At 43.4% G+C, this 26,876-nt stretch overlaps 1 protein-coding gene across 2 annotated transcripts in view; it reads left to right on the top strand.

Moving 5' to 3' along the window:
- The window catches only part of ACSS2 (acyl-CoA synthetase short chain family member 2), a 52,322-nt gene extending 25,515 nt beyond the window's left edge, over window positions 1-26,807 (top strand). Inside the window, exons 3-19 of one of the 2 annotated variants that reach the window (XM_055436157.2) lie at window positions 12,486-12,577; window positions 12,802-12,905; window positions 13,100-13,172; window positions 13,452-13,527; window positions 13,689-13,803; window positions 14,586-14,624; window positions 18,772-18,909; window positions 19,830-20,000; window positions 20,309-20,442; window positions 20,634-20,766; window positions 20,848-20,904; window positions 21,082-21,162; window positions 22,810-22,918; window positions 24,373-24,441; window positions 24,735-24,911; window positions 25,713-25,787; window positions 25,928-26,807. In XM_055436157.2, coding sequence (XP_055292132.1) covers window positions 12,486-12,577; window positions 12,802-12,905; window positions 13,100-13,172; window positions 13,452-13,527; window positions 13,689-13,803; window positions 14,586-14,624; window positions 18,772-18,909; window positions 19,830-20,000; window positions 20,309-20,442; window positions 20,634-20,766; window positions 20,848-20,904; window positions 21,082-21,162; window positions 22,810-22,918; window positions 24,373-24,441; window positions 24,735-24,911; window positions 25,713-25,787; window positions 25,928-26,055 — 1,771 coding nt within the window. In that variant the 3' untranslated portion in view covers window positions 26,056-26,807. The remainder of the gene's footprint in view (window positions 1-12,485; window positions 12,578-12,801; window positions 12,906-13,099; window positions 13,173-13,451; window positions 13,528-13,688; window positions 13,804-14,585; window positions 14,625-18,771; window positions 18,910-19,829; window positions 20,001-20,308; window positions 20,443-20,633; window positions 20,767-20,847; window positions 20,905-21,081; window positions 21,163-22,809; window positions 22,919-24,372; window positions 24,442-24,734; window positions 24,912-25,712; window positions 25,788-25,927) is intronic. The other variant, XM_055436166.2, reaches the window with a different exon arrangement.
- Window positions 26,808-26,876: the final 69 nt, after the last annotated feature.

Genomic DNA, 26,876 nt, shown 5'->3' with positions numbered 1-26,876 from the left:
TCAAGAGCTGAAGTTAATCAGCAAATCTGGGGCTCTGAACACACGTGGAGTCTGGAGGGTCAGCTTTGCTATGACCAAGAGCTGCTGCTGCACACCTCTATTTGAAAGCAACACCTTGCTGTAGTGACTCATCTGCATCCAGGGGCTGCACAAGGGCAAGGTATAGCTGGATTACTTGGGCCTGACTGTCAAGGGTTTTTTGGAGATGTCTTCATGCTTGCTTGGCTGAGTCCATCCACCTCATCTGAGTGCTGATCTGCCAGCACCATATCAGAGTCTGTAAGGAGGTAGTGAACATAGAATCCTTCATTGTCTGCGAGGCCTCCCAGGAAGACATTTGTCTTTTTCCCCTGTTTTCCTTACCAGGAGGCCTCATGAAGAGGAAGAAAAAGAAAGGCCAAGGAGGGGGGCTGGACCTAGCAATAAAGAGCAAGTTTAAGCTCGTCCATTACCACCTGGACTGGTGGATTGTCTAAGTTTCTAGTCAGATAATAAAATAGGATCAACACTTAAAGAAAAAAAAAAGGAAAAAGGAAAATTGCACATACAATACAAATAGCTTTTTCCTTGTACCATTTGAGAGTAAGATGCAGACCTTGAATAGTGTGCATTTCCAACAAAGACTTTCTCCTGTATAACTGTAATACAGCTATCAAAATCAGGAAATCAATACTGATCCACCATTATTATCTAATCTTCAGATTCCACGGAAGTTTTGCCAGTTGTCCTAATAATGTCCTTAATGGCAGAAGGATCTAGTTCAGAATCACACATGACGTGCATTTGTCGTGTCTTTTTAGTCTCCTTCAATCTAGAATAGTCCCTTAGTCTTTTCTGGATTTTCATGGCCTTGACATTCTATCATTTCAATCTTATAGGCTACAAAATATAGCTTAAGGGTCTAAATTGAATTGACTGATCTTTCATTTTATACCAATGATTGAGATTTAAAACAAAAGAATTATGAATTTTTCAGCAAAGACTTCCAAAGAGTTGCCAATTTAAAATTGTATGAAGTAAGGGTTGCTGCTGCTGCTGCTAAGTCACTTCCGTCGTGTCCAACTCTGTGTGACCCCACAGACGGCAGCCCACCAGGCTCCCCCGTCCCTGGGATTCTCCAGGCAAGAACACTGGAGTGGGTTGCCATTTCCTTCTCTAATGCATGAAAGTGAAGTTGCTCAGTCATGTCTGACTCTTCGCGACCCCGTGGACTGCCCCTTACCAGGCTCCTCCATCCATGGGATTTTCCAGGCAAGAGTATTGGAGTGGGTTGCCATTGCCTTCTCTGAAGTAAGGGTATTTTGTGCAAATTCATACATTGAATTAGAGGTAAACAGTAATCTAGGTCTGGTGACCCAAATATTTACCTGAGGATATTGTTAATAATCCAGATTCCTGGATCCCACCCAGCCTATTGAATCAGAATTTTCAGAGGATAAGACTTCTGACTTGTATTTTTAAAACTTCCTCACATATTTTTGATGTGGTGGGCAGTGACAGGATCTCTTTGAAAAGTAATTATTTATGTTAGTGATCTAACACCCAGAAGAATTTTGATATGTAACTCTTCATACATTTTAAAGTTCAGATTTAAACATTTTATCAAAAGATTAAATAACTGCAAAGAATCTAATTTCCAATGTGTTTTTATTGTGTGTGTATATATATATATATATATATATATGTTATATATCTTTTTCAAAATCTTGAAGCTGCACATTTAGCTCATACAATTTATAGATAATGTTCATCATATAACCTAATTTGCACAGACAGTTCTGTCAACATGTTACTCCTTTCAATATTGATTTCTTATAGAAGCTCTCTGATTTGCTTCCTTGGGGCTCTCCCTCTGAATTTATGCATTCTCAAATTGTCCCTTTGTTTGGCACTCTAGAGGTTTTTTTTGTTTTTTAAACCTCAGCATTGTATAGGCATAATAAAGTTTGGGATAAAAGAGAGACATGGCATTTTTTTGTAAAGTGGGAGAAAGAAAGTGGGAAAGGAAAACCAACTTATATCACTGTTAGAAAAGAGTACATATGAAAGTTGAAACTCTGGACACTTACTCTCTTAAAACTTTTCCTGCTCATGTACCCATAGAAATAGAGTACTATACCTTAAAAACTACTAATTTAAGCTATAGCTACCTAAATAGCAAGAAACTATTGACATGAATATTTTTGCATGTGTCTGTTATACTTGAGAGACTTGTACATGTAGTGTGATGTCCCTGGATGTTCTTCCCACTCGCTTTTTCTAATCTAGGCATATTCTTATCTAACCAGCATTACAAATACAGTGGTAATAAAGGAGCTGAGACGGCTGCCTTCATTCATTTATTTTGGGGGAGACTAGCATGGTAGGAACAACTGGATGATAGGAATGAGTATGATTTTCCTCCTGTAAGAAGGCATGGAGGCATTGGGAAAAGGGTTGCCTTCTATACTAGCCCAGGCCTGCCTTCTCAACAGAGAAGATGTGTAGAAACCAACTGGCACCAAAGCCACTTTGGCCAAGGGAACAGGCGCAAGGTCTCTGGCTCAAGGCCTAAAAATAGCTGGCAGGAGAACAGGGTGTATTAATAGAGCTCAGATTGCAAAGCATGTATCCCATTGCCTGAACCTCATGTTCAGGGGCTTCTTCCAGTCTCTTTCATGGCATAGAGTCCAAGATTGAGTCCATTGTAGGGGCTCAAGAAACTTTTCTAGATATGTTTCCAAATCCCATTCCACAAGTTTTAAACTTTTCCCCTCTGTCTACCATTTCCCCCTGCCTGTTTAGCATCTGTCTTCTTCATTTGTATCCTCTATAATCCCCTTTCCTTCCATGTTTCCTCACTCTGATCAGCCTAGATCCGGCTGATCATGTAAGCAGAGAAGTTCATTCATTCATTCTTCTATCCACTCATTTCACAGTTATGTATTAAGTGCCTACTATGTGTCAAACTTTATGCTAGGCATTGAGGAGGAAGCAGATAAAAAGATATCCTGTCTGCCTTTAAGAAACTCACAATCCAGTGAGGGAAACGGATACTATGACTATAATGTTAAAAATAAATAAATGCCAAGTCTTTAGGTAAATAGAGATAGTATGAATGAATGAACAGTATGAATGAATGACTAGTGCTAAGGTACAATCTTTCAGGGAAGAAAGATTTGTAAAGATGTCTATTTTTTCCAAATTATTCAGTGTGCTTATTGCAGTTCCAGTCAGAATTGCAATAAGTTTTTAAAATTTGAGATATAATTCATAACATACAATTTGCCCATTTAAAGCACACCTCAGTGATTTTTGGCATATTCACAGAGTTGTACAAACATCATTACAATCTATTTTAGAACATTTTCACCACCCCAAAAAGAAACCCCATACTCATTAGCAATCACTCTTCATTTTTTTCCAACTTTCCTTGCCGTCAGGCCTCAGCAATCACTAATCTATTTTTTGTCTCTATTCTGGACAGTTCATATGAATGAACTCATACAATATGTGACCTTTTGTGTCTAGCTTCTTAAACTTAAGAATAATCTTCTCAAGGTTCATCCATGTTGTAGCATGTGTCAGTACTTTATTCCTTTTAATACAAAATAATACTCCATTGTATGGATATACCACATTTTATTTATCCACTTTTCAGTTGATGTATACTTGAATTGTTTTCACTTTTTGACATCATGATTGATACTGTTATGAATCTTTGTGTACAAGTTTTTGTATGGATGTACGTTTTCAGTTCTCTTGGGTTATTGTAGTTTTACTAAAATCCACGCTTGGTGGACTTTAACCCCACCATTCTCAGGACTCCTGCACTTTGCTTTTCTTCTTTCTGCTAATCCTGGGTTTTGGAAACATCACTCCCCTTTTGTAGGCCAGTTCATTTAGCAGGAGAATGCCCTGAGGCATATAGACCCTAGAGGTAGACACAGTTGACTGTTAATATTTAAAATAGATTAAATTAAAAATTCAGTTCCCCCACAACATTTTAAGTGTTCAGTAGCTGTATGTGGCTTGTGGCCACCATACTGACTAGCTCTGCCTTACAGGAGTGCTGCTAAGTGCTAAGTAACCTCCAGGCCTTCACTTCCCATCTGTGCATTTGGTTTCTCGTCTGTGAATAAGGGTGGTGAACATCCAAAGTCCTATCTTCCTTTGGCCTTCTAAGTGATTTATGATTCAGTCTTTTATTTGCCTCCTCCCACCTCCTCCTCCAGCCCTTTTCCTTGTTCAGCCAGGAGTATCCAGAGGGAACATTAAGCTGCTAATGGGTCAAGCTGTGTTCCTCCCACACCCTGCTCCCTTGGTGAATGGGAAAGTGACTTGAGGGTATACTTATGTCTAAGTGCTTCACATTTGTGCAGTGCTTCATGCATCATAGAACACATTATTTCTTAATTTTCCCAAATCAAAGAATCTCAAAACTGGAAGGGTCTTAAAGGTCATCTGAAAGTTCACTGAACATGAATCACATGGGTTGCTTATAAAATGAAAATTCCAAGGACCCCACTCCCTTGAGAATGATCAAATAGACAACAGGGTTTCCCTGTTCCAACCTGCACAATCCTATGCCTCTGGACAACTCTGGCATTTAGAAAAAGTGTTAATCACTCAATTGTGTCCGACTCTTTGCAACCCCATGGACTATAGGCCACCAGGCAACTCTGTCCATGGAATTCTCCAGGCAAGAACGGAGTGGGTAGCAATTCCCTTCCTCAGGGGGTCTTCCTGACTCAGGGATTGAACCTGGGTCTCCCTCACTGCAGACAGATTCTTTGCCATCCGAGCCACCAGGGAAGCCTGACATTTGGAAAGGCTTTCCTTATATTGCACTCTCCCAATTGACCTAGCTCTTCCAATTATAGTTACAAAATACTAATTTGTTTCTTTCCCATAATAATCCTTCAGGTTCATTCATTCATTCAGAAAGTATTTATTGAGCACCTATTTTACACAAGGTTCTTTGCAAGGTGTTGGGGATTCAGTAGTGAAGAAGAATAACTTGGTCCTTGCCTTCAGGAAGCTTACAGTCTAGTAGGCGAGACAGACAATTAGCAAAAACCCCCAAAAAACAGTAAATAAATAAGATAATTACAACTTGAGAAAAATGCTATAAAAAATAAACAATTTTGTGATGAAGAATATCAGGAAGGACTGATGCTGGTCATGGAAAGCTTCACTAGGGAAGTGACAGTTAAACTGAAATCTGAAACATGAGGTAGAGCAAACCATTTGAAGAGTTCAGGAAAGATAGTAAAAGACCATGGCATGTTCTCTCGGTCAGAAGGCTAATGTGTTTGGAGTCTGGTAAGCAGAATGGAACAATGGCACATAATGAATTGGAGAAGGTACTGTAGCCTGGTTTGTGTTTATAATAGATCATTTTGGTTTACGTATAGATTGGAAGGGAGCAGGAGTGTAGTGGGAGGCCAGCGTGGGGTCACTGTGGTCATCTAGGCAAGACATGAAGGTGGCTCATACTAAGGTGGCGGCAACAGAGATACAGGTATTTGAGACTTACTATCAGGTTTCTCATTATATTCTTACCTTCAGGCTAAACAGATAAGTCCAGTTTTCCTTTTATAACAGTTTTGACTCCTCTCATCTGGGTACTTCTCCCCTGGAAGACCTAACTCACTAGGTTAAATCCTGCCTTCTGATGCTTATGTGAGGAATCCGGTTTTCCCCATCTTTTTTTTTTTGCTCAGCTCTTTTCTCCTATCTTGTGCTTTACTTTTCTGCTAGTTTAGGGAACTAAAATCTCCAATTCAATGACTATCCTCATACAAAGAGAAAGAGCTCCAGTCTTTCCTTGTCATTAATTAGTTAGAAGTTTTTCACTGATTTGACCATGAACCTTAAGTATTTACTGTGCCAACTGTGCCTAGAGAAAACAGAAAGGAATAAGACGCAATTCCTTCCCTTCAAGAGCCCAGGTTATAATGGGAACAGTAAGGCCCCAGTAAATGTAATACAAGGTAGAACCAATAGATCACAAGGAAAGTGAGATAAAGGGACTTGGAAGGAAGAAAGAATTTTCCACTTTGAGGTAGGTGAGGAAAAAGAGAAATTAGGGAAGACTTTCTGGAAGATGTTACCTTGGAGTGTCTGGGACTGAGGGATAGACAAGTGCTTTTTTATATGGTGTGGTCAAGGATGACCTCACTGAGAAGCCAACATTTGAGCAATAACGCAAAAGATAGGGAATAAATCATGTGGCTCTCTGGGGGAAGAATACTCAAGTGGAGGGCAAAAGTTCTGAGGTTAAGTGTGATTGGTGTTGCCAAACAGTAAGGAGGCTATGTGGCTGGAGCAGAGAGGTGGGGAGAGGAAGAGAGAATGGGAGTATTTCAGGATAGAGAGGGAATGTGGGAATCATGTAGTAGATCAGTGTGAGGACTTTTACTCAAAATGACATGGGATGACATCTGAACATTTTGATCAAAGGAATGACATGATCTGACATACTTAATGGTAACTTTGGACGATGATGGTAGTAGATGTGAAGGGAAGTATTCTAATTCTGAAGATATTTTGCATCAGTAATGGATAACAGTGAATGGAGAGTGTAAGGATAAGCTAGTTGTAGAAGTTTTCCTCAAAAAAAAAAGATTATATACCTTGAGCTGTCCCATACTATATGGCTTCCAGATAAAAGGGAAGTAGCTGGGTCTGCTGCAGGCTTCCCAATCTGTAGCCATCAGCTAAATCTTTCATTAATAGTTTTGTTTTTGACCACAGTGTTTAAATTTAAAGTTAATCGCATCACTTTAAAATTCAGAAACAGATTCCAGGTCTCTCTTGCAAAACTAAAAAATTGGGTAGTATTGAGACCTTATTCCCAGAGGGCAAAAGTTAACAGGCACTACATTTAAGTGCTAGATGCCTCCTCTTTCCAGAGCATGTATTCTCAAGTTTTCCAGTCCCCGCACCTGCCTATTTTTCCCCCTAAAACTAAGTGTCATTGTGCACATGCTCCTGTTTGCTTTTCTCTCTTTATTTTTTTGATATAGTAAAATATTTTATTTACTTATTTTATTCAAATTTTAAAATTATGAAACATTCCGAATATATAAAATGTAGAGATTTAAATTATAGGCACTCACTTGTTCATTTTATATGCTTAATACATACTGATATTTCACCCAGTCTTTATTTTTTATTTATTTTTAAAAAATTTTTTATATTTTTTATTTTTTTAATATAAATTTATTTATTTTAATTGGAGGCTAATTACTTTACAATATTGTATTGGTTTTGCCATACATTGACATGAACCCACCACAGGTGTACATGTGTTCACCTAGTCTTTTTTAAATTGATGTATAATTTGCTTACAATATTGGTTTTAGGTATATAGCATAGTGATTCAATATTTTTATACATTACAAAAATCATCATCAAAATAAGTCTAGTTACCATCTGTCACCATACAAAGTTGTAGTATTATTACTATATTTTCTACGCTATACATTACATCCACAAGACATTTATTTCATAGTTTGTGCCTCTTAAGCTCCTTCACCTGTTTCACCATTCCCCACTCTCCTCTGCCCCCAGCAACAACCAGTTTGTTTTCTATATCTATGAGTCTGTTTCTGTTTCATTACGTTTGTTTATTTTTAGAGTCCACATATAAGTGAAATCATAGGGTATCTGTCTTTCTCTGATTTACTTCATTTAGCATAATATCCTCAAGTCCGTCTATATTATCACACATGGAAAGGTTCACTCTTTTTTTATGGCTGAGTAATATTACATTTTGGGTGTGTGTGTGTGTGTCCCCATGCACATGTGTGTGTGCGCTCCCTCCCCTCTCTCAACCAGCCAGGGGCCCCAGCCGGGTGTGTATGTCAGAGAAAGAAGACACTGGAAGGAGTAAGGTGCCTGTATCAATAATGTATAACTTGAGCACAGAGCCAGGGAGAGAGATGTACACTCTGTGTGTGTGTGTAACTGGAAGTGGACTCAAGTAAGCTGTTCTTGTATTCTTGTATAGGTTTGTTCTTATCTGCGCCTGTGCACCTTCTATGTACCAGTCTCTAGTCTAGGTATTGAATCTCATTGCCAGGGATGTAGCAATGAACAAGACAGACAAGGTCGTTGTTATCATGGAATTTATATTTCAGTGAAAGATACAGATAATACACAAGTGAATAAAATACATGAGCTAATTTCAAATCATAGAAAGTTCCACAAAGAAAATAAAACAGAATAATGTGATAGAGAGTTTCTGGAAGGTGCACATAGGTAGATACATATGTGTGTGGTGCATATACTTGCAGATGGGCCCATGTTCGAGTCCTATATCCATATATTAATGCTATTTGTTCCGAAGTGTGCAAATGATCAGTTCCTAGTTCCTATGTCTGCAATGTTTTTTATATTAGTATACATGTTTTTATGTATGCAGGGGTACACAGGTCAGCATACATATGAGGACACATATGCATGGGTGTGAGGTGTTTGTCAGCATTTAGCTGTAACTAGAGATGTTCCCATGTGCCTCTTGTCAGTGAGCCAATTAAGGAAGTGACTTTTTTTGCATCTGGGATTCAGGGCCATTTGCCAGCGTCCTGTCTCCTAGTTCCTTCCCACTTTAGACAGCTCTCTGTGCTTTTCTCTTCTCAGCCCTAGGAAGGTGATGCCAATGAGAGGATCATAACTAACTCATTTAGCCAGGAGCTGGAAAGAAACTGATAATCTTCCGTGAAATCGCCAAAGACCTGGCTTCCCTGCTAGTCCTTGTCCTTCACACTATGAGAAGAAACAGCCCTGACTTGAAGTCAGAAGACCTGAGGATCTATTCTTGGCTCTGCCGCTTTATTATTGTGACCTTGACCAAGCTCCTACCTCTCTCTGGGTTTTAGTTACCTCCTTTGTAAGTTCTCTGGGTGGTAAGGAAGGAGAGGAAGCACAGTGACTTTTATGGAGGGCTACATGTTGCTGCCCAAAGGAGGTGGGAAGGCATTCTGAGCTGGGGCATTGGTGTGATTAAGATTGTGGAAGTGGCACTTTGTGTATAAGGGAAGCCAGGAAGAATCTCCTTAGAATAAAATTCAAATTTCTTACCGAGCCTACAAAACCCTATGTGATCTGGCTGTTGCCTACTTCTGATTCTTACTCTTTTTCTTGTTCACTATGCTCCAGCCATATTAGCTTCCTTTCTGTTCTTTGAATAGGCCAAGCTCTTTACCCTCATCGTTTTTCCAAATTTTGATGTCCTCTTTGCCCAGGATACTCTTAAGAACTCATACATTTGCCTACTCTCATTGCTCAGGTCTTAGCTCAAATGTCACCTCTCCAGAGAGAGGCCTTCCCTGACCATCCTACTTAAAGAACTTATCCTCTGGTGTTTATCAGTATTTAAAATGTCCATATCTTTGACCCAACAATTTCACTTCTAGTAATTCATCCTACAGATATATTTTCAAGTGAGTCAATGACGTATTAATAAAGATACTCATTGAAATATTTATTTGTTAAATAAATTATGGCACACACAAATAGTGGAACATTATGCATATGACAAAGAAAATGAAATAGCACTTTAAGTCTTGATGGAAAATGATATCAAGATATATTGTTAAATTTTTAAATTAAGTGAGATGATCAAGCCCTATATTTAAGGTTTGTGCAGTTTATTGAACGCATATTATATTCAATAAAAAACAAGATACAGAAAAATGTATATTGTATGCCACCATTTGTATAGGAAAAAAAAGAGAGTATATAAACACAGAAGCATGTTTATATGCTTGTCTGATAGCCCTGTCCTGTGCTTAAAGCTGTTCTTTCCCACCTCTCCATTCTATGCTTGTTTGGGGACTGTGAAGTATTTATTTCTCTTCTGAAAAGCATTAAAATTAAATTTTCAAATTCATTTAAAAAATTTACATATCTTTTTATGTTCAGTTCAGTTCAGTTGCTCAGTCCTGTCCTACTCTTTGCGACCCCATGGACTGCAGCACACCAGGCTTCCCTGTCCATCACCAACTCCCAGAGTTTGCTCAAACTCATGTCCATCAAGTCAGTGATGCCATCTAACCATCTCATTCTCTGTTGTCCCCTTCTCCTTCTGCCTTCAATCTTACCTAGCATCAGGGTCTTTTCTAATAAGCCAATTTTTTGCATCAGGTAGTCAAAGTATTGGAGTTTCAACTTCAGCATCAGTCCTTCCAATGAACATTCAGGACTGATTTCCTTCAGGATTGACTGGTTTGATCTCCTTGTAGTCCAATGGACTCTCAAGAGTGTTCCCCAACACCAGTTCAAAAGCATCAATTCTTTGGTCCTCAGCTTTCTTTATGGTCCAACTCTCACATCCATACATGACTACTAGAAAAACAATACCTTTGACTACACAGACCTTTGTCAGCAAAGTAATGTCTTTGCTTTTTAATATGCTGTCTAGATTGGTCATAGCTTTTCTTCCAAGGAGCAAGAGTCTTTTAATTTCATGGCTGTAGTCATCATCTGCAGTGATTTTGGAGCCCCCAAAAATAAAGTCTGTCACTGTTTCATTTCCCCATCAATTTCCATGAAGTGATGGGACTGGATGCCATGATCTTAGTTTTCTGAATGTTGAGTTTTAAGCCAACTTTTTCACTCTCCTCTTTCACTTTCATCAAGAAGCTCTTTAGTTCTTCTTTGCTTTCTGCCATAAGTGTGGTGTCATCTGTGTATCTGTTCAGTTCAGTTCAGTTCAGTCGCTCAGTCGTGTCTGACTCTCCGCGACCCCATGAATCACAGCACTTCATGGGAAATAGATGGAAAAACAGTGGAAACAGTGTCAGACTTTATTTTTTTGGGCTCCAAAATCACTGCAGATGCTGATTGCAGCCATGAAATTAAAAGACGCTTGCTCCTTGGAAGGAAAGTTATGACCAACCTTGATAGTATATTAAAAAGCAGAGACATTACTTTGCCAACCAAGGTCCGTCTAGTCAAGGCAATGGTTTTTCCCGTGGTCATGTATGGATGTGAGAGTTGGACTGTGAAGAAAGCTGATCGCCGAAGAATCGATGCTTTTGAACTGTGTATCTGAGGTTATTGCTATTTCTCCCAGCAGTATTGATTCTAGCTTGTGTTTCATCCAGTCTGGCATTTCGCATGATGTACTCTGCATATAAGTTAAATAAGCAGGGTGACAATATACAGCCTTGACATACTCCTTTCCCAACTTGGAACCAGTCCATGGTTCCATGTCCAGTTCTAACTGTTCCTTCTTGACCTGCATACAGATTTCTCAGGAGGCAGGTAAATTGGTCTGGTATTCCCATCTGTTTAAGAATTTTCCACAGTTTGTTGTGATCTACACAGTCAAAGGCTTTGGCATAGTCACTAAAGCAGAAGTAGATGTTTTTCTGGAATTCTCTTGCTTTTTCTATGATCCAATAGATGTTCCAATTTGATCTTTGGTTCCTTTGCCTTTTGTAAATCCAGCTTGAACATCTGGAAGTTCTTGGTTCACGTTGAAGCCTAGCTTGGAGAATTTTGAGCATTACTTTGCTAGTGTGTGAGATGAGTGCAATTGTGTAGTAGAATTACTTATTTAAAAATCATAAAATTGAAAAATAATACTGAAGGGAATATTCTTACAGTTAAATCTTTGTATACAGTCTGAATACTTAAGATGTCTTTTTAAAAATTTCTCAGTCATTATTATGTCATTCTTTATATCTTTCATAATGCTTATCATAATTGGAAATTAAATTATCTGTTATATTTTTACTTGTATATTTCCTGTACTATCATTGGAATATAAGCTTCATGTTGTCAGGGATCTTGCTTATCTTATTCTTAGTGCCTTATTTCTATTCATATATATAGCACATAGTAGTTGAATAAGCAAATGAGTCAATGAAGAAATGACTGAAGGAAACCAGGCTGAAGTCTAGAAAGGAGTAGGAGGCAAGGCTGAGGAGGTAGACAGCAAGACATTGATAGAGGGTGGTAATTCTCAACTTTAAAGGTGCATCAGATTTACCTATTGATTCTTTATACCAACTTGTAGTAAAGAAGCAGATTCTTGGACTTTGTGATTGTGATTCTGAGTTTGGGCTCAGGAATCTACATTTTGACAAGTTCCCTAGGTGACTTGGGTACAAGTAATCTAGAGACCCCACTTTGAATAACACCAATGCAATGCTGACATCACTTTCAGGAAGAATCATATTCATGTTACCATTTCTCCTTAATACATGCCTCGAATGGAAGAGAGAAGACCATGATCCCATTTTATCAAAGGAGGTTCAGAGATGGCAGTTCATTTTCCAGTGACATACAGCTTGTGTATAAAGTATATCTTGTAAGGCCAGTGTATCTGATCAGTCAGCTCAAGGTGTGGTGGCAGATGGCTCACCCTCACAGAATATTCCCCGGCCTTGGTGTTAATGAATGGATTTTATGACTGTTCCTATTTTTGTTTGTTTGTTTGGGGAAGAAGTCATACTCCCTAATGACTGGCTCTTTCTGATACATCTTAGGGAGGGCAATGAGCCAGAGGAAACCACCCAGATCACATACCGAGAGCTTCTGGTCCAAGTGTGTCGGTTCAGCAATGTTCTCCGAAAACAGGGTGAGTGTGGGGATATAGGTAGAGGACTGGAGAGCCCAGCCTGGGGGTATCTGAGGACTTGGGGGAAGTTGACAAGGAAAAGAAGGAATCTGCTAATAGAGGAACAGAAAAGGTCACCTGGTGGGGGTGGGGAGGTAGGTGGGTGGCAGATAATTGGATGAGAAGGAACACATAGCAGCAGGTGGGATCCACCATGGTCCATGATCTGTGTCCTTTACCTGCAGGCATTTGCAAGGGTGACCGAGTGGCCATCTACATGCCCATGATCCCGGAGCTTGTGGTGGCTATGCTGGCGTGTGCCCGCCTTGGGGCTCTGCATTCCATTGTGGTAGGAATTGGGGCTGGAGAAAGGGGCCTGGTGGAGGGTAGGGCTCAGGGGAAGTAGGTTGAGCCTGGGTGATGGAGGATCTGAAAAACCAGACTGAGGCATTTAGAATGTTTGTGTCATAGGTTCCTTATTCCTTTTCTTGTTCACTCAGTCCTTGGGTTGCCCTCTTTCTCAGTCTTTCTTCCCTTTTCTAGTTTGCGGGATTCTCTTCAGAGTCTCTTTGTGAACGGATCCTGGATTCCAGTTGTAGCCTTCTCATCACTACAGGTGACTAAGTCTCTCACCCCTCCCCACAAACCCCCACACTCAAAGTCTTGGTCTTCAACCAGCTAGTTGGTTTTTGGGACTGCTTAACATAAAGGGTAGGGGCAGCCTACCTTTTATCTCCTGGTTCCACCTCAGCCTAGCCTCTGTTAGCTCAAATCAGCTGGAAGATCCAGAGACAAGAGGCCTGCCCAGGAAAGACTGAACATTGTACCCACTAGGGATAAAGGGATAGAAGTGTGGTGACTTCCTAAGGCTTGGAATATCTGTTGCTCCCCAAAGATGCCTTCTACAGGGGGGAGAAGCTTGTCAACCTGAAGGAGCTGGCTGACGAGGCCCTGGAGAAGTGTCGGGAGAAGTAAGTGTGTTTGGTCTGCTGGCTACTGCCCTGAGTTGACTGGGCATTTCCCCAGTGCCAGGTCTCCTTTGTCCCTCCGACCCTAGATGGACATGGGTGGGTCTTGCCAAATTCTCTTTTGAGCCAACCAGCCCACTACTTCAGGCTTTTCTTTCCTCCAGGGGTTTCCCAGTGAAATGCTGCATTGTGGTCAAGCACTTGGGGCGGGCAGAGCTGGGCACAGGTGACTCTCCCAGCCAGTCTCCTCCGATTAAGAGACCATGCCCGGATGTGCAGGTGAGTCTGGAACTGTTATGCCCTCCTCTGGGCTCCAAGTGGCTCCCTCTTCCTCCCCAGGAAGTTTCTGGTGTCCGTCTCTGTTTCCTTATCATAATGCTGACGATCTAAGAGCAGTCCTCGGAATGGCTTCCCTGGCAGGGTTGGCTGGAACTAGGGGACTTTGACCTTGGATGTAGGTAGGGAGCTTTGGGAACTTAGCACAAGAAATTGTGAGGAAGACTCCTGTGCTGGTTGGAGTATTCTGATGGGCACCAGGGACCTTTAGGGATTGGGTTTGGGTTAGAAATGGGCTGACCTGGGTGACTATATGTAGTCATCTTAAATACTGGGCTTTGGTTTAGGGTGGGCTACCTGTGTGGTCCCACCATGGAAAGACCAGGATTTGCCCCTCAGTACATGGCCCTTGATAGCTTTGGATACATGCTTCTGATGGAAAAGCCCAGTGGTGGCCTCCAGGTCTAAGGGGCATGAAGGATAAAAGCTCCAGGGGCCAGAAGGACAGAGGGTTTCTGAAATTCTGTGACTTGAGAGGCTTTGAGTAGTCTTAGAGCTAGACAGACTTCAGTCTGGTCTAGGAACTTTGGAGACCCCTGTCAGCATTTGGGATTCTGAGTGTATAGAGGCTGTGAACAGAATCAGGAAAATGGAGGCTGGGAGGACCAGTGAGAGAGGAACCAGAGGGAAAGGAAGCAGCCAGAGGTTCGGGGCACACTGACCCTTCCCTCCCCCTCCCCTATCATTGGGCCCTGCTCACCACCTTTTCCGTGGGCTCTTAACAGGGTAAGCCGAAAGAGAATCCCAAGCACATCTGGCCCCAGGTATCCACCTCTGCATTGCCTTGGGCACTGCTTTCCTGCATGCTTGTTTGCTTGTCCAACTGCTCTTTGCCTGTTAGCCCCATTGAGGTGACTGCCAGACCTAACCCTCTTCTCTCTCCCCTTAGTTAGTCTAAGTCACTCGGAAGGGTCATAAGACCAAATGCTAATTGTTCTGAATTGGCATAGAGCATGGATTTCTGAGAGGTAGCAACAGACATCCTATTTCACTCCTGCTTCTCAGGACCATTGTGGGAGAGAGGACCAAGCAATCTGTCAGAAAGTTTTTACTGTGTACTTAGCTGAGGCAGAACCAGGAGAGACAGGAGGAGGAACAGGTAGAGGAGATGCAGACCTTGACCTTGGGATTCACCATCAAGTTGGCAGCAGAGAAGAAGGCTCCTAAATATATTTATAAACTACTTTGGAATTTACAAACTACACATAAACTCTGATATAATTAAATGCTAAATTGAACAAAAGTTATATTGTAGGTGATTCTAAGAAGAGAGATTCTTAAGTGGGGACTCAAAGCTGATTAGTATAGGGAACTCAAAGCTGATTAGTATAGGGGAGAGACTGGGTTTGGAGTCCAGAGACCAATTTTTAGCTATATGACCTTAAATGAGTCACCCCTTTTCTCTGCACTTCAGTTCCCTTATCAATAATGGAGACATGATAGTAAATGCTTTAAAGGAACCTCTTTCCTTACTAAAACAAAACATAAAAGCCACTATTCCTCTGAGTTTTACCATTCTCATAGGATGTCTTACTCTAAATCTGCTATGATCAACCTCTTAGGCTAATGGTAAATATAATACACCTTTTCTCTATTCTCATTAGCATGGTGGAGACAGATCTGAGTCCTAGGGGAAAATGTTTTCATTTGAAAACTCAGGCAGGGACCTAAGACTTTTCTATTGAAAGAGGAAACAAACAGTGGTTAGAATATAGGCTCTGGAGCCAGACCACTTGGGTTCAGAGTCTTGGCTCTGTTACCTGCTATATGGGAACTTGGGCAAGTTTCTTAAGCTCCTTTACTTCAGTTTCCCCATCTCTAAAATAAGGATAAAATTGTACCTACCTGACAGGGTTTTGTCAGAATAGGTAAGGTGTTTGACACATAGTAACTGCTCCATAAATGTTAGCTTTTATTATTTCTAACATAGCAGACAGGCTGGCATTTCAAAAAGGAAGTTTAGAAAAGAAATAAACTCTTATAATTCTTAATACCAGAGGCTGTCAGGCCACAGGCTCCTGGAATTTTATTCCTTGGAGGTAAAAAGAGTCAGTTACCAAAAACCCAAAGACCATAAAAATCAGCTTACAAAACCCAGGTTGGTTGGTCTGAGAACTGTAGTCAAAACTGTGGAAATCTTGGCGGAGCTCCAAACCCCTCATTCTTAAGCAGCCTTCAAGGGAGGGCCTGTTACAGTTGGCAGGGACCTTCCTCAACCATATTACCTATGAGCTTCCTCGTATTCCTCTCTCACACCTGGCAGCTGCCCTCCCTAAGGCTTTCCTGGTCCAATAACAAAGGCCAGCTCCTTGATTCTTATTTCAGAAAATTCAAACCTTTTCCTGGTTCCAAGCCCTGGGCCCTCATAGGTATGCACCTAATTCACAGCCGACATGTGTGCCACTGATTGCTCTCACCCTGCTTCCTGGTGCTGGCTATCAGCTCCACACCTGGGGTACACACCCCACCCTCCTTACCCACACCCACAACGGAAGCAGTGTTACAAGATTACAAGAGTCCCCTCATTGCCACAATGTAACTGTGCTTTTGCCCTTACATGTACCTAGTGCCTTTTCTGTGACAATCCACATCAGCACTGTAGACTAGCTCCATTTGCTCAAAGCACTATCAACACACTTCTGCTTAAATACATTAATGCCCTCATCTCAAGTAGATCATCTTGTGGGCAAAAAATTATTCATGTGACAATGTATGTATAAACCCATATGGCTATTCCAATAAAAAAAAAGTAGGGTGTATTTTTGTGTTTTCTAGCCTGTGGAAGGCAATGGCAAGCCACTCCAGTACTCTTGCCTAAAAAATCGCATGGACAGAGGAGCCTGGTAGGCTGCAGTCCATGGGGTCGCTACTAGTCGGAGACGACTGAGCGACTTCACTTTCACTTTTCACTTTCACACATTGGAGAAGCAAATGGCGACCCACTCTAGCGTTCTTGCCTGGAGAATCCCGGGGATGGCAGAGCCTGGTGGGCTTCCGTCTATGGGGTCGCACAGAGTCGGACACGACTGAAGCGACTTAGCAGCAGCAGCAGCAGCAGCAGCCTGTGGGGACCTTCTATCTGTTCTTTTTCTTCTTAATGGTGTCTCTCTTGACCTGAACTTGTCATGCTTATGTGCCAGAAACTTCAAATTCTCCAGAGTAAGAGACAGATAGTTCAGAAAAAGGAGAATGGTAATTTTATAATTTATCAAGGTATGTGTCTAATACTGTGAGGCTTTTAAACCAAATATGCACACAATAAATTACTACATAACCATATAATTAGAGGAGTAGGATGTTTCCTCTTATACTATCATGTCTACCTGCCAGTTGGGACTATAGAACAAGGAGGTAATGAATATGAAACAGTTTTGTAACAGTTAAACCAAACCCACAATAGTTTCCATCATCACACTCTTATTTCACCTCCCAGAGGAGTTCAGTGGAACTGAACTAACTTTTCACCTTCCTGACATTCATCAGTCTTCGCTACCCACCCAGACAATCCAAAGCTTGATGTTTACTAGATAATAACAGAGTTCCTTTGATGTTTCCAAAATCCTGTGAGACTATCAGGGCAAGAATGACTATCCTCATTTTAAAAATGAGTAACTTGAGGTAGAGTGGCTTGCCCATGGTCATATATATCTAGGAAGTGGCAGAACTGGGAATTGAAATCCAGTGCAACTTTGGACGAACTCAGGGAATACAATTTCACTCAGCAAAGAGTAGACTTAAAACCAGTTTTTCAAACAGGTGATATAATTCCGAAGGTAAAACAGTTTCAAGGAGAGTTTAGAAAAATTTCAGGATGACAGATCTGAAAGGCACTTCAGTATTAGAGGGACATCCTTCTACTGGGAGAAATCCACCTTGATCCTTTTCCACCAATTTAAAGCAAAGTTTCCTGCTGTATGGAACCTCAAGAAAGTTCTTTGTGAGAAACCCATTGGTACCACTGGTATAGGGGCAGGGGCAGAGCTGGAGTAGGAACCTCCAGATGTGGATGATGTCCAGACATGCAAAAAAAGATGCTTGGACCAACATCTGTTGACTTCTTTTGCACTAACTATTGGGGTCAGGTACCCACCTCACCTGCAGGCTCTGACTAATTCTGCATTTCTGAATTGTGTGGTATCTGCATCCCTGCTGATGAGCCACTAGTTCCATAAGTACAAATGTGTGTATACAGGCCTGTATATGCATATTCATTCATCCAACAAAATTTTACTGATTGCCTGTTGAGTGCTAGGCATTTTACTAGGTGTTGGAGATTTAGGGGGGTGGGCAAGAAAGATAGACATGCCACTGTACTCATAGAGGTCACTATCTGGGGAGACAGTAATTAAGTAAACAGCTAAATAAAATAACTGGAAATATGTGCTATGTGGTAAAGAAATAAGGTGCTATGATCAAGAATTATAGCAGGGGTAGGAGTTCCTTGGTCATCCAGAGTTAAGACTCTGTGCTTTCACTGCTAAGGGCCCACGTTCAATTCCTGGTTGGGAAACTAATCTCACAAGCTGATTTAAAAAAAAAGAAGAAGAATAACAGGGGTGAGGGTGGGTCTGGGAGCCTATCAGATGCTGTTTAGGTTAAGCCTTTCCAAGAAGGTAACATTTAAGCTAGGAATTGAAGAGCGAGAAGGGACCAACTGAGGGGGCCCACCTCAGCCTGAGGCCAGGTGAGAGAAGTTCTGAAGCAGGGTGCTGGGAGTACCCAAGAAGCCTCTTGTTCTGTTTCTATTCTCCCTGCCCCATTTCACCCTCACTGGGCCCTTCCTCCCTCTCAGGACCTCCATCTGCCACTCCCACCCTGGCCCCTCCAGGTGCTAGGTAGGGGTGAATTTTGCCCCCAGCCTGACCTGTTCACAGTTCCTCCTTGCCCATTCCTATTTTCTTCTCCCTGCAGATCTCCTGGAATGAGGGGGTTGACTTGTGGTGGCATGAACTCATGCAGAAGGCAGGGGATGAGTGTGAGCCTGAATGGTGTGATGCTGAAGACCCACTCTTCATCCTGTACACCAGTGGCTCCACAGGCAAACCCAAGGCAAGTGTGTGTGTGTGTGTGTGTGTGTGTGTGTGTGCAGAAGTGAGTTTCTGAGGAAGCATGTAATGACATGAAAGTTACAACTCTGAGTTTCAGAAATATCACATTATCTTTTCTAAATCAAACTGACATAAATCCTCAAGGAAAGAATAAATCCATGTGGCTGACATCTGTGTTTCCTGCCCATCCCCATGTGGTTTGGTTGAAGAAGAGCTGCCTGTAAAGTCAAGGCCAAGAGTGGGCACAGGGATCCCTCTTGGGCTTCCTGACTACAGCTCTTAGAGTTCAATCCCTTCCACATGCCACACTGGTAACATCTAGTCCCTCCCAGAGCAGTGTGGGAACTGGAAACACTTAGAACTCTGATTTAAAAGATACATCATGCTACCTTCCACTTGCTGCATCCATAAATTATTCTCTCCACATGCTTTGGAATATCCCTCAATGAACCTTTAGAGACACAATTTGGGCCTCTCTTTCCTTGGAGAAGGAAATGGCAACCCACTCCAGTATTCTTGCCTGGAAAATCCCATGGATGGAGGAGCCTGGTAGGGATGGGGTATTAATGGAGCAAGCAAAGATTATCTTTTTTCCCCACTCTCATTCTGTCAACGTATAGTTGAGTGTGTGTGCACAAACACACAACAGAGACACTATTAGATGTGAGTGTACCAAAAAGGTTCATGTGTGAAAGCAATGTGGGTGATTCAGAAGTACCATCTTAGGGTGTGGGTGTGGATGATGGACTGACTATATAAATATATGTGGTGCGTGAGATGGGAAGGTGGAGAAAGGAGGATGGAAGAGAGATGGATGCTGTAAAGCAGTGCTGGTGGGGCCAGAATCCCTGGGGAGGCTTTTCCTCTACATCTGGTAGTCAGTGAGGGTGAGCCCAACTTAAGGCCCTATTCTCTCCACAGGGCGTGGTACACACAGTTGGGGGCTACATGCTCTATGTGGCCACAACCTTCAAGTATGTGTTTGACTTTCACGCGGAGGATGTGTTTTGGTGCACTGCAGACATTGGCTGGATCACTGGCCATTCCTATGTCACCTATGGGCCACTGGCCAATGGTGCCACCAGTGTTTTGGTAAGAAGGGTGCTGGGATCCATGGCTACCTGGTTTATTTAGGGGATGGACAAGATGATCGTGGGTGATGACCTCCCAAAGCCACCTTGCCTAGAGGCAGAGGGACTTATACAATGACCTGTTTCCTTGAGAAAGAGGAGTTCTCAGAGGGTTGTATATGCTGAGTGGGAAAATCTCTTGGCTTGTCTGGTAAGAGTGTGAAGACAGGGATTTGTCAGAAAAGGCAAAATACTGAGCCTGAGGGTATGGTAGGGGAATGGAGGGACTATTGAGAAGGACTGAAAATGACCAGCCTTTATTGGGGTCAGTTTGAGGGGATTCCCACATACCCGGATGTGAGCCGCCTATGGAATATCGTGGAGAAGTACAAGGTGACCAAGTTCTACACAGCACCTACAGCCATCCGTCTGCTCATGAAGTTTGGAGATGAGCCTGTTACCAAGTGAGACCCCTCTCTGGCTGCTACCCTTTGAGTGTCCCTCAGAGCTCATGCTGGCCTTTGCACAGACCTTTCCATCCCATTATTCTAACACCCTGGCTTGGAATAGGGGAGGGGGCAGAAGAGCCTGTGCATGTCTTCCTGGTTCCTAGTGGTGCTCAGAGCCTCCCTTTCTCCCCACTCTCCTGCCCAAGGCACAGCCGGGCGTCCTTACAGGTGCTAGGAACTGTGGGCGAACCTATCAACCCCGAGGCCTGGTTCTGGTACCACCGGGTGGTAGGTGCACAGCGCTGTCCCATTGTGGACACCTTCTGGCAGACAGAGACAGTAAGTAACAGGTTCAGAAGGCTGGGGCTCAGGCAGAGTATGCGAAGAGTGACTCAAACCCCTAATCTCTGACTTCCATAGGGTGGCCATATGCTGACCCCCCTCCCTGGTGCCATACCTATGAAGCCTGGTTCTGCTGTGAGTGAGGCTCCCCTGACTGGTCCTGGGCTACGCCAGGGAGAGTCTTGGGGCATTCAGCCTAGGTAGAGGGTGGGGGTGTGGGGAATTCAGGGCTCTGGGGCTCCCTAGAGGTAGAGAGTTGAGTCAGAGTTGTCTCATTCCTCCCTGTGGGTCCTGTCTGCTGTTTGCTTCTAGACCTTCCCATTCTTTGGGGTAGCTCCTGCAATCCTGAATGAGTCTGGGGAGGAGTTGGAAGGTGAAGCTGAAGGCTATCTGGTAAGATCCTGGCCCTTTGGGTCTTTGATGAGGGGCAGGGGAGGATGGTCCACAAAGGGCACAGTGTGCTTTCCTTTAGAGTTTAGAACCTAATCTTTCCTGGTAGCCGCTTTTGGCTAAAGCTCCCTGGTTGAAGGTTTATCCTCTGCAGAGAGACCCTAGTGGGGCAATCCTTCTGGATATTTTGCCTGCCTGTAGGCCTTTTGGCCCACAAGGCTCTTAAAGGCTCTGCTCAAAGATACTTGATGGTGCCTTTTTGAGTCTGAAAGACATAGTGGAAAATCATATAGGCTCCAGAGTCAACCTGCCTGGGTTCAAACCTGGCTCTGCCTCTTCTGTGACTTTAGATAAGTTACCTAACCCCTCTGAACATAAATATTCTCATTTGTAAAGGAGTTACAATAGTACCTTTGTCTGGAGAAGGAAATGACAACTCACTGCAGTACTCTTGCCTGGGAAATCCCATAGACAGAGAAGCCTGGCAGGCTGTAGTCCCTGGGATTGCAAAAAAGAGTCAGACACAACTTAGCAACTAAACAGCAATAGCAGCAGTATCTTTATCTCCTATGGTTGCTATTTGATTAGATGATTCATGTGAAGGTTTTATTTAGCACAGAACCTAAGAGTTGGTGCTTGATAAATGTAAGCTGTTGTGATCATTTAGTAGTTGTAGGGAGATCATTAGCACCCTCACCCTCCAAACCACTTTGTTTTTACTAAGAGCAAGCTTCTCTGGTGGCTCAGACAGTGAAGAATCTGCCTGCAATGCAGGAGACCTGGGTTTAATCCCTGGGTGGGGAAGATCCTCTGGAGAAGGGAATGACTACCCAATCCAGTATTCTTACCTGGAGAATCCCATGGACAGAGGAGCCTGTCAGACTACAGTTCTTGGGGTCCCAAAGAGTGGGACACGACTGAGTGACTAACGCAGTCACTCAGTGTTAGTAACAAGTTAGTAACATGGTCAAGACTTGAATCCAGGTCCTCTGACTCTTAGAATAGAGTTCTGTCCATCCCACCAATCTGCTGCCACAGGGCATTACTTGGGGCAATAATTATTTACTTATGTGTGGGTCCCACATTTTTATGTAACTGCTTTCATTTGCATCAAATTGTACCTGCATCCCTGAGGGATTACCTAAAAGGAGACTCAAGGTACTTCCCTTGTGGTCCAGTGGCTGAGACTCCACATTCCCAATGCAGGGGGCTGGGTTTGATCCCCAGTTGGGGAGCTATATCCCGCATGCCACAATTAAGACCCAGTGGAGCCAAATAAATAAAAATAATTTATTTTTAAAAAGGAGACTCGGATTTATTAAATGCTTATTACTAACAGAGCATGTGCTAGGCAGCTTCCACATACTATTAATTTAATCCTCAAAATGACTTTGGGAGGTAGAAATTACTTTCTCTGATTTACAGATAAGGATCCTGAAACTCAGAGATGTAAAGTTACTTACCTGAGGCCACACAGTTAGTAAGTGGCAGAGTTAGGATTCCAAGCCTGGACTGTCTGTCTCCAAAGCCTATACTTTGTTCTACTTCTTGGGAATGGCATTCAGGCTATTTCTCCTAAGGTTTGGCAAAGGCCTAACTGTCTTCCTGTGAGACAGTGTAGCAGATGGTTACCACTTCCTCATCCTCCAGGTCTTCAAGCAGCCCTGGCCAGGGATCATGCGCACGGTCTATGGGAACCACGAACGCTTTGAGACCACCTACTTTAAGAAGTTCCCCGGGTACTATGTGACAGGAGATGGTGAGCCTTGGCTATCCCCTTCCCACACCTCCCACTAAGACATGTACCATCCCCTTTCATTTTCAAGAAGAGTTGGTGAGGGATGTGTCTTATGTATCAATGTGTAATATCCAGTCAGAGATACAGAGAAGACCATAAGAACAGGAATGAGTGTTGCAGGAAGGTGCTCAGCATGGTGCTAAGATTTGATGTATGAGGGAAAATGTTCTTATTTCCATCACTGCTAGGCTGAAAGGAGGCAGCACATGGCAGTATGTAGTACCATGTCATGTGCGTCCCCATGTCTGGAGTCTGTGTTTGCCCATGTGTCCATCCACCTATCCATTCTTCCATAAGTATTTATTGAGCACGTACTACTTATCTAAGCACAGGAGATGTTACCATGAATAAGGTGGGCAAGGTCTCTGCTCTCATGGGGTTTACATTCTACTGAGGAGAGACAGGCAATAAATTCAGCAAATAAATGCTGCAGGGACGGCCACCATACATGGGATGGTGAGAAGTTTCTTTGAAGTGATATTTGACCAGAGACCTAAAGAAGCAGCCAGGTGTGGGAATATCTGGAGTAAAAATGAATGTTCTGTACCAGAGAGACATAAGCATGGAATGTCTGAGGAACAGACTGAAGCTTGTGTAGCTGGAATGTAGTGAGCAGCGGCAAGAATGTTGTATCAAGTTGGAGAGGGAGATAATACAGGGCCTTGTGAGCCATGGTGAGGAATTTGGATTTTATCCAGTGTACGGCGGGAGACCATCAGGCTTTTTAAGCAGAGAAGTGATTAGAATTTATTTATTATTTAGAAAATAACTTTGCTTGTTTTATGTAGAATAGACTTTAGTTCAGTATATTAGTTATCTATTGCCATGGAACAAATTAACTCCAAACCTGGCAGCTAAAAACAACAACAAATATTATCTCATAGTTTCTAAGGATCAGGATTCTGTGAGCGGCTTCGCTGGTGGTTCTCATTCAGAGTTTCTTGTGGGTTGCAGTCAACCTGTGGTTGGGGCTGCAGTCATCTAAAGGTCTGACTGAGCCTGGAGGACCCACTTCTAAGCTCACTTTTGTGGCTGTTGGCAGGAACCTTCAGTTCCTTGCCACATGGACCTCTCCATAGGGTTACTCATGACATGGCAGCTGGCTGCCCCCAGAGCAAATAATCAGAGAGAATGCAAGCAAGATAGAAGCCACAGTGTCTTCTATAATCTCATCTCAGAAATGACATCCTATCATTTCTGCCAAATGCGATTGCTCACGAGACAAACCCTAGTACAGTGAGATAAAGGACTACACAGGGGTACGGATACCAGGAGATGGAGGTTGGTGTGACCGTCTTGGAGCCGGGCTAGCACAGCAGGAAGACTTGTTAGGAGGCTGTTGCTGTGGGTACAGCAGTTTGGTGATGTGGATCGCTGTGGTATCCTACTGTGGTGTATTTATTTTCTCCTCCCAGGCTGCCGACGGGACGAGGATGGCTATTACTGGATCACTGGCAGGATCGATGACATGCTGAACGTATCTGGTGAGGACCAGGGACCATCTTCCCTTCTCCTTAACTCTGCTTGCCCAGCAACTCCCAGCCAAAGCCTTCTAAGAGAGCCAGACTACACCTGGAGTGCAGTGTTCATTTCTGGGCTGAAGAGTAACAAACACTGAAGAATACCTGGAGGAGGGGAACCAGGATGGTGGGGCAACGATGTCCCTTGAGGAATGAATGAAAGGCCGTCCCCATTTGATCAGACTGGGACTGCCTTACTGGGACAGATGAACAGGGGCTGGGATCTCTCTCATGGCAACTTCCTTTCCCTTGACAAGGACACCTGCTGAGCACGGCAGAGGTGGAGTCAGCGCTTGTGGAACACAAGGCTGTTGCCGAGGCAGCTGTGGTTGGCCACCCTCATCCTGTGAAGGGCGAATGCCTCTACTGTTTTGTCACCTTGTGCGATGGCCACATCTTCAGCCCAGCTCTCACTGAGGAGCTCAAGAAACAGAGTAAGGAGTTTCCCAGCTTCCCGGGCAGGGATTGCCAGGTCTGTCCTGACGGCCCAGTCACCACAGCAGGTTGTTGGGGAGGGGCTCTAGTGAGCTAGTTACTCAAACCACAAACAGATCCCAGGGGCTGACTGCCCTCTTCCCACTCAGTCTCCACCTTGTCAATAATGATTGACATTTGTAGAATTCTTTCTCTATGCCACTGAACTAAGTGTTTTAAATGCATTAATACATTTAATCTCTAGACACCCCCATGAGGCTTCCCGGGTGGCACAGTGGTAAAGAATCTGCCTGCCAATGCAGGAGATGCAGAAGACATGGGTTCGATCCCTGGGTTGGGAAGATCCCCTGGAGTAGGAAATGGCAACCCACTCCAGTATTCTTGCCTGGAAAATTCCATGGACAGAGAAGCCTGGTGGGCTACAGTCCATGGGGTCACAAAGAGCCGGATACAACTGAACAACTAAGTGCACACACCTCCATGAAATAGATCCTATTGTTACTCTCATTCTAAAGATGAAGAAATTGAGGCTCAGAGAATTTAGGAATAAATCACTTGTTCGAGGAATAAATCACTGCAAGTAAAGTGAATTTCAACTCTAGCAGGCTGATTCTAGAGCTTGAGTTCCATGAAGGTGAATTAATATACAATGAGAGAGTAAAGAGACAATGTGTTAAAAAGAGAGAAAGAAAAAAAGTGAGCCTGAGAACGATTAGGTTGGGGACAAAGCCATCTCTGCCTTGGTTTTGGGCAGCCTGGCTAAGGGTACTGGAAAATGCGTAATGATTTGTTGGTTACAGTTAGAGAAAAGATTGGCCCCATTGCCACACCGGATTACATCCAGAATGCACCTGGATTGCCTAAAACTCGCTCAGGTATGTTCAGAGGCCTCTAGGAATTGGGATTGGATGGGCCAAGGCCCACTGGTGGTGAGTATGCGTGGATGGAAGCTTTTGGCAGGGCCGGAGTGGGTCAGTGTGTTGTCACCAGGTAACCGAAGCATGTGGACCCCCAGGGAAAATCATGAGGCGGGTGCTTCGGAAGATCGCTCAGAATGACCACGACCTGGGGGACACGTCCACTGTAGTCGACCCATCCATCATCACCCAGCTCTTCAGCAACCGCTGCTTGACCGTCCAGTGAATAAGACCCTGCCTGGAACTCAGGATTACCCCCTGCTTGGCTTTCCAAAGTTTTGCCCACCCTCCCTGCCCCCATCCAGGAGTGCTGAGGGCCGGTGCTGACCCACAGCACTTCCCTTGTTCAGCTGTCTGGGACCGAGGACCATCTTTGCCTCTGGGTGGAGGCAACTTCCTGCGACTGCCAGGCAGATGCGCGAGGGCCCAGATCAGCCTCAGGCTGTGTCCCTAGACTGCAAAGAGCCCTTGGAGCCCTGAAGGGACCTGAAGGTCATGTTCCAAACCCAAGTTAAGTATTCAGTGGGCAAATGAGGGCATGGACTGAAACAGGGAAGCAACTCTAATTCTATGTCATCTCTCTCAGGAAGCACCAGTACTTATCTTGGGCGTGCACTTGCCCTGAGAAATGCCTGTTTGTGAGTCCTGAAATAATTATTATTTTTTAAAAACATTTTGTTGCTTCTCTTGTGGGTCTGAATTTCCTTTTGTACCAGATGGCAGTGCCTGTCTGCCATTTGTTCCAGGGGCTCTGCAGGCAGGCTCAGTTTCCAGAGGGCTTTCAGATCATTTGTGTTTTCGAAGGAGTACATGTGTTATGCTCCCAGGACGAGAGGAGCTCGCTTTTCTTGTCCTCTGTTCCCAGCCTCCCCTGAACAGTCTTGCCCATGAGAGACGTTCTCAGATGAAGTTCTCTTTTCCTACCCCAGTTGTACTCAGGCCCTGTGGCTGTAGGAATAAAGTCTGTGACTTCATGAAGGTGCTGACTTGCTTTCTCAGTGTCTTACACGGTGTATACTTACTGGCCGCTCTGATTTGTTGTGGGGG

The sequence above is a fragment of the Moschus berezovskii genome, chromosome 15 (genome assembly GCF_049115385.1).
Source record: "Moschus berezovskii isolate FMDL1 chromosome 15, NW_MosBer_1.0, whole genome shotgun sequence".
NCBI classification, from domain to species: Eukaryota; Metazoa; Chordata; class Mammalia; order Artiodactyla; family Moschidae; genus Moschus; species Moschus berezovskii.
This window is presented reverse-complemented; position numbering and strand designations above follow the sequence as displayed.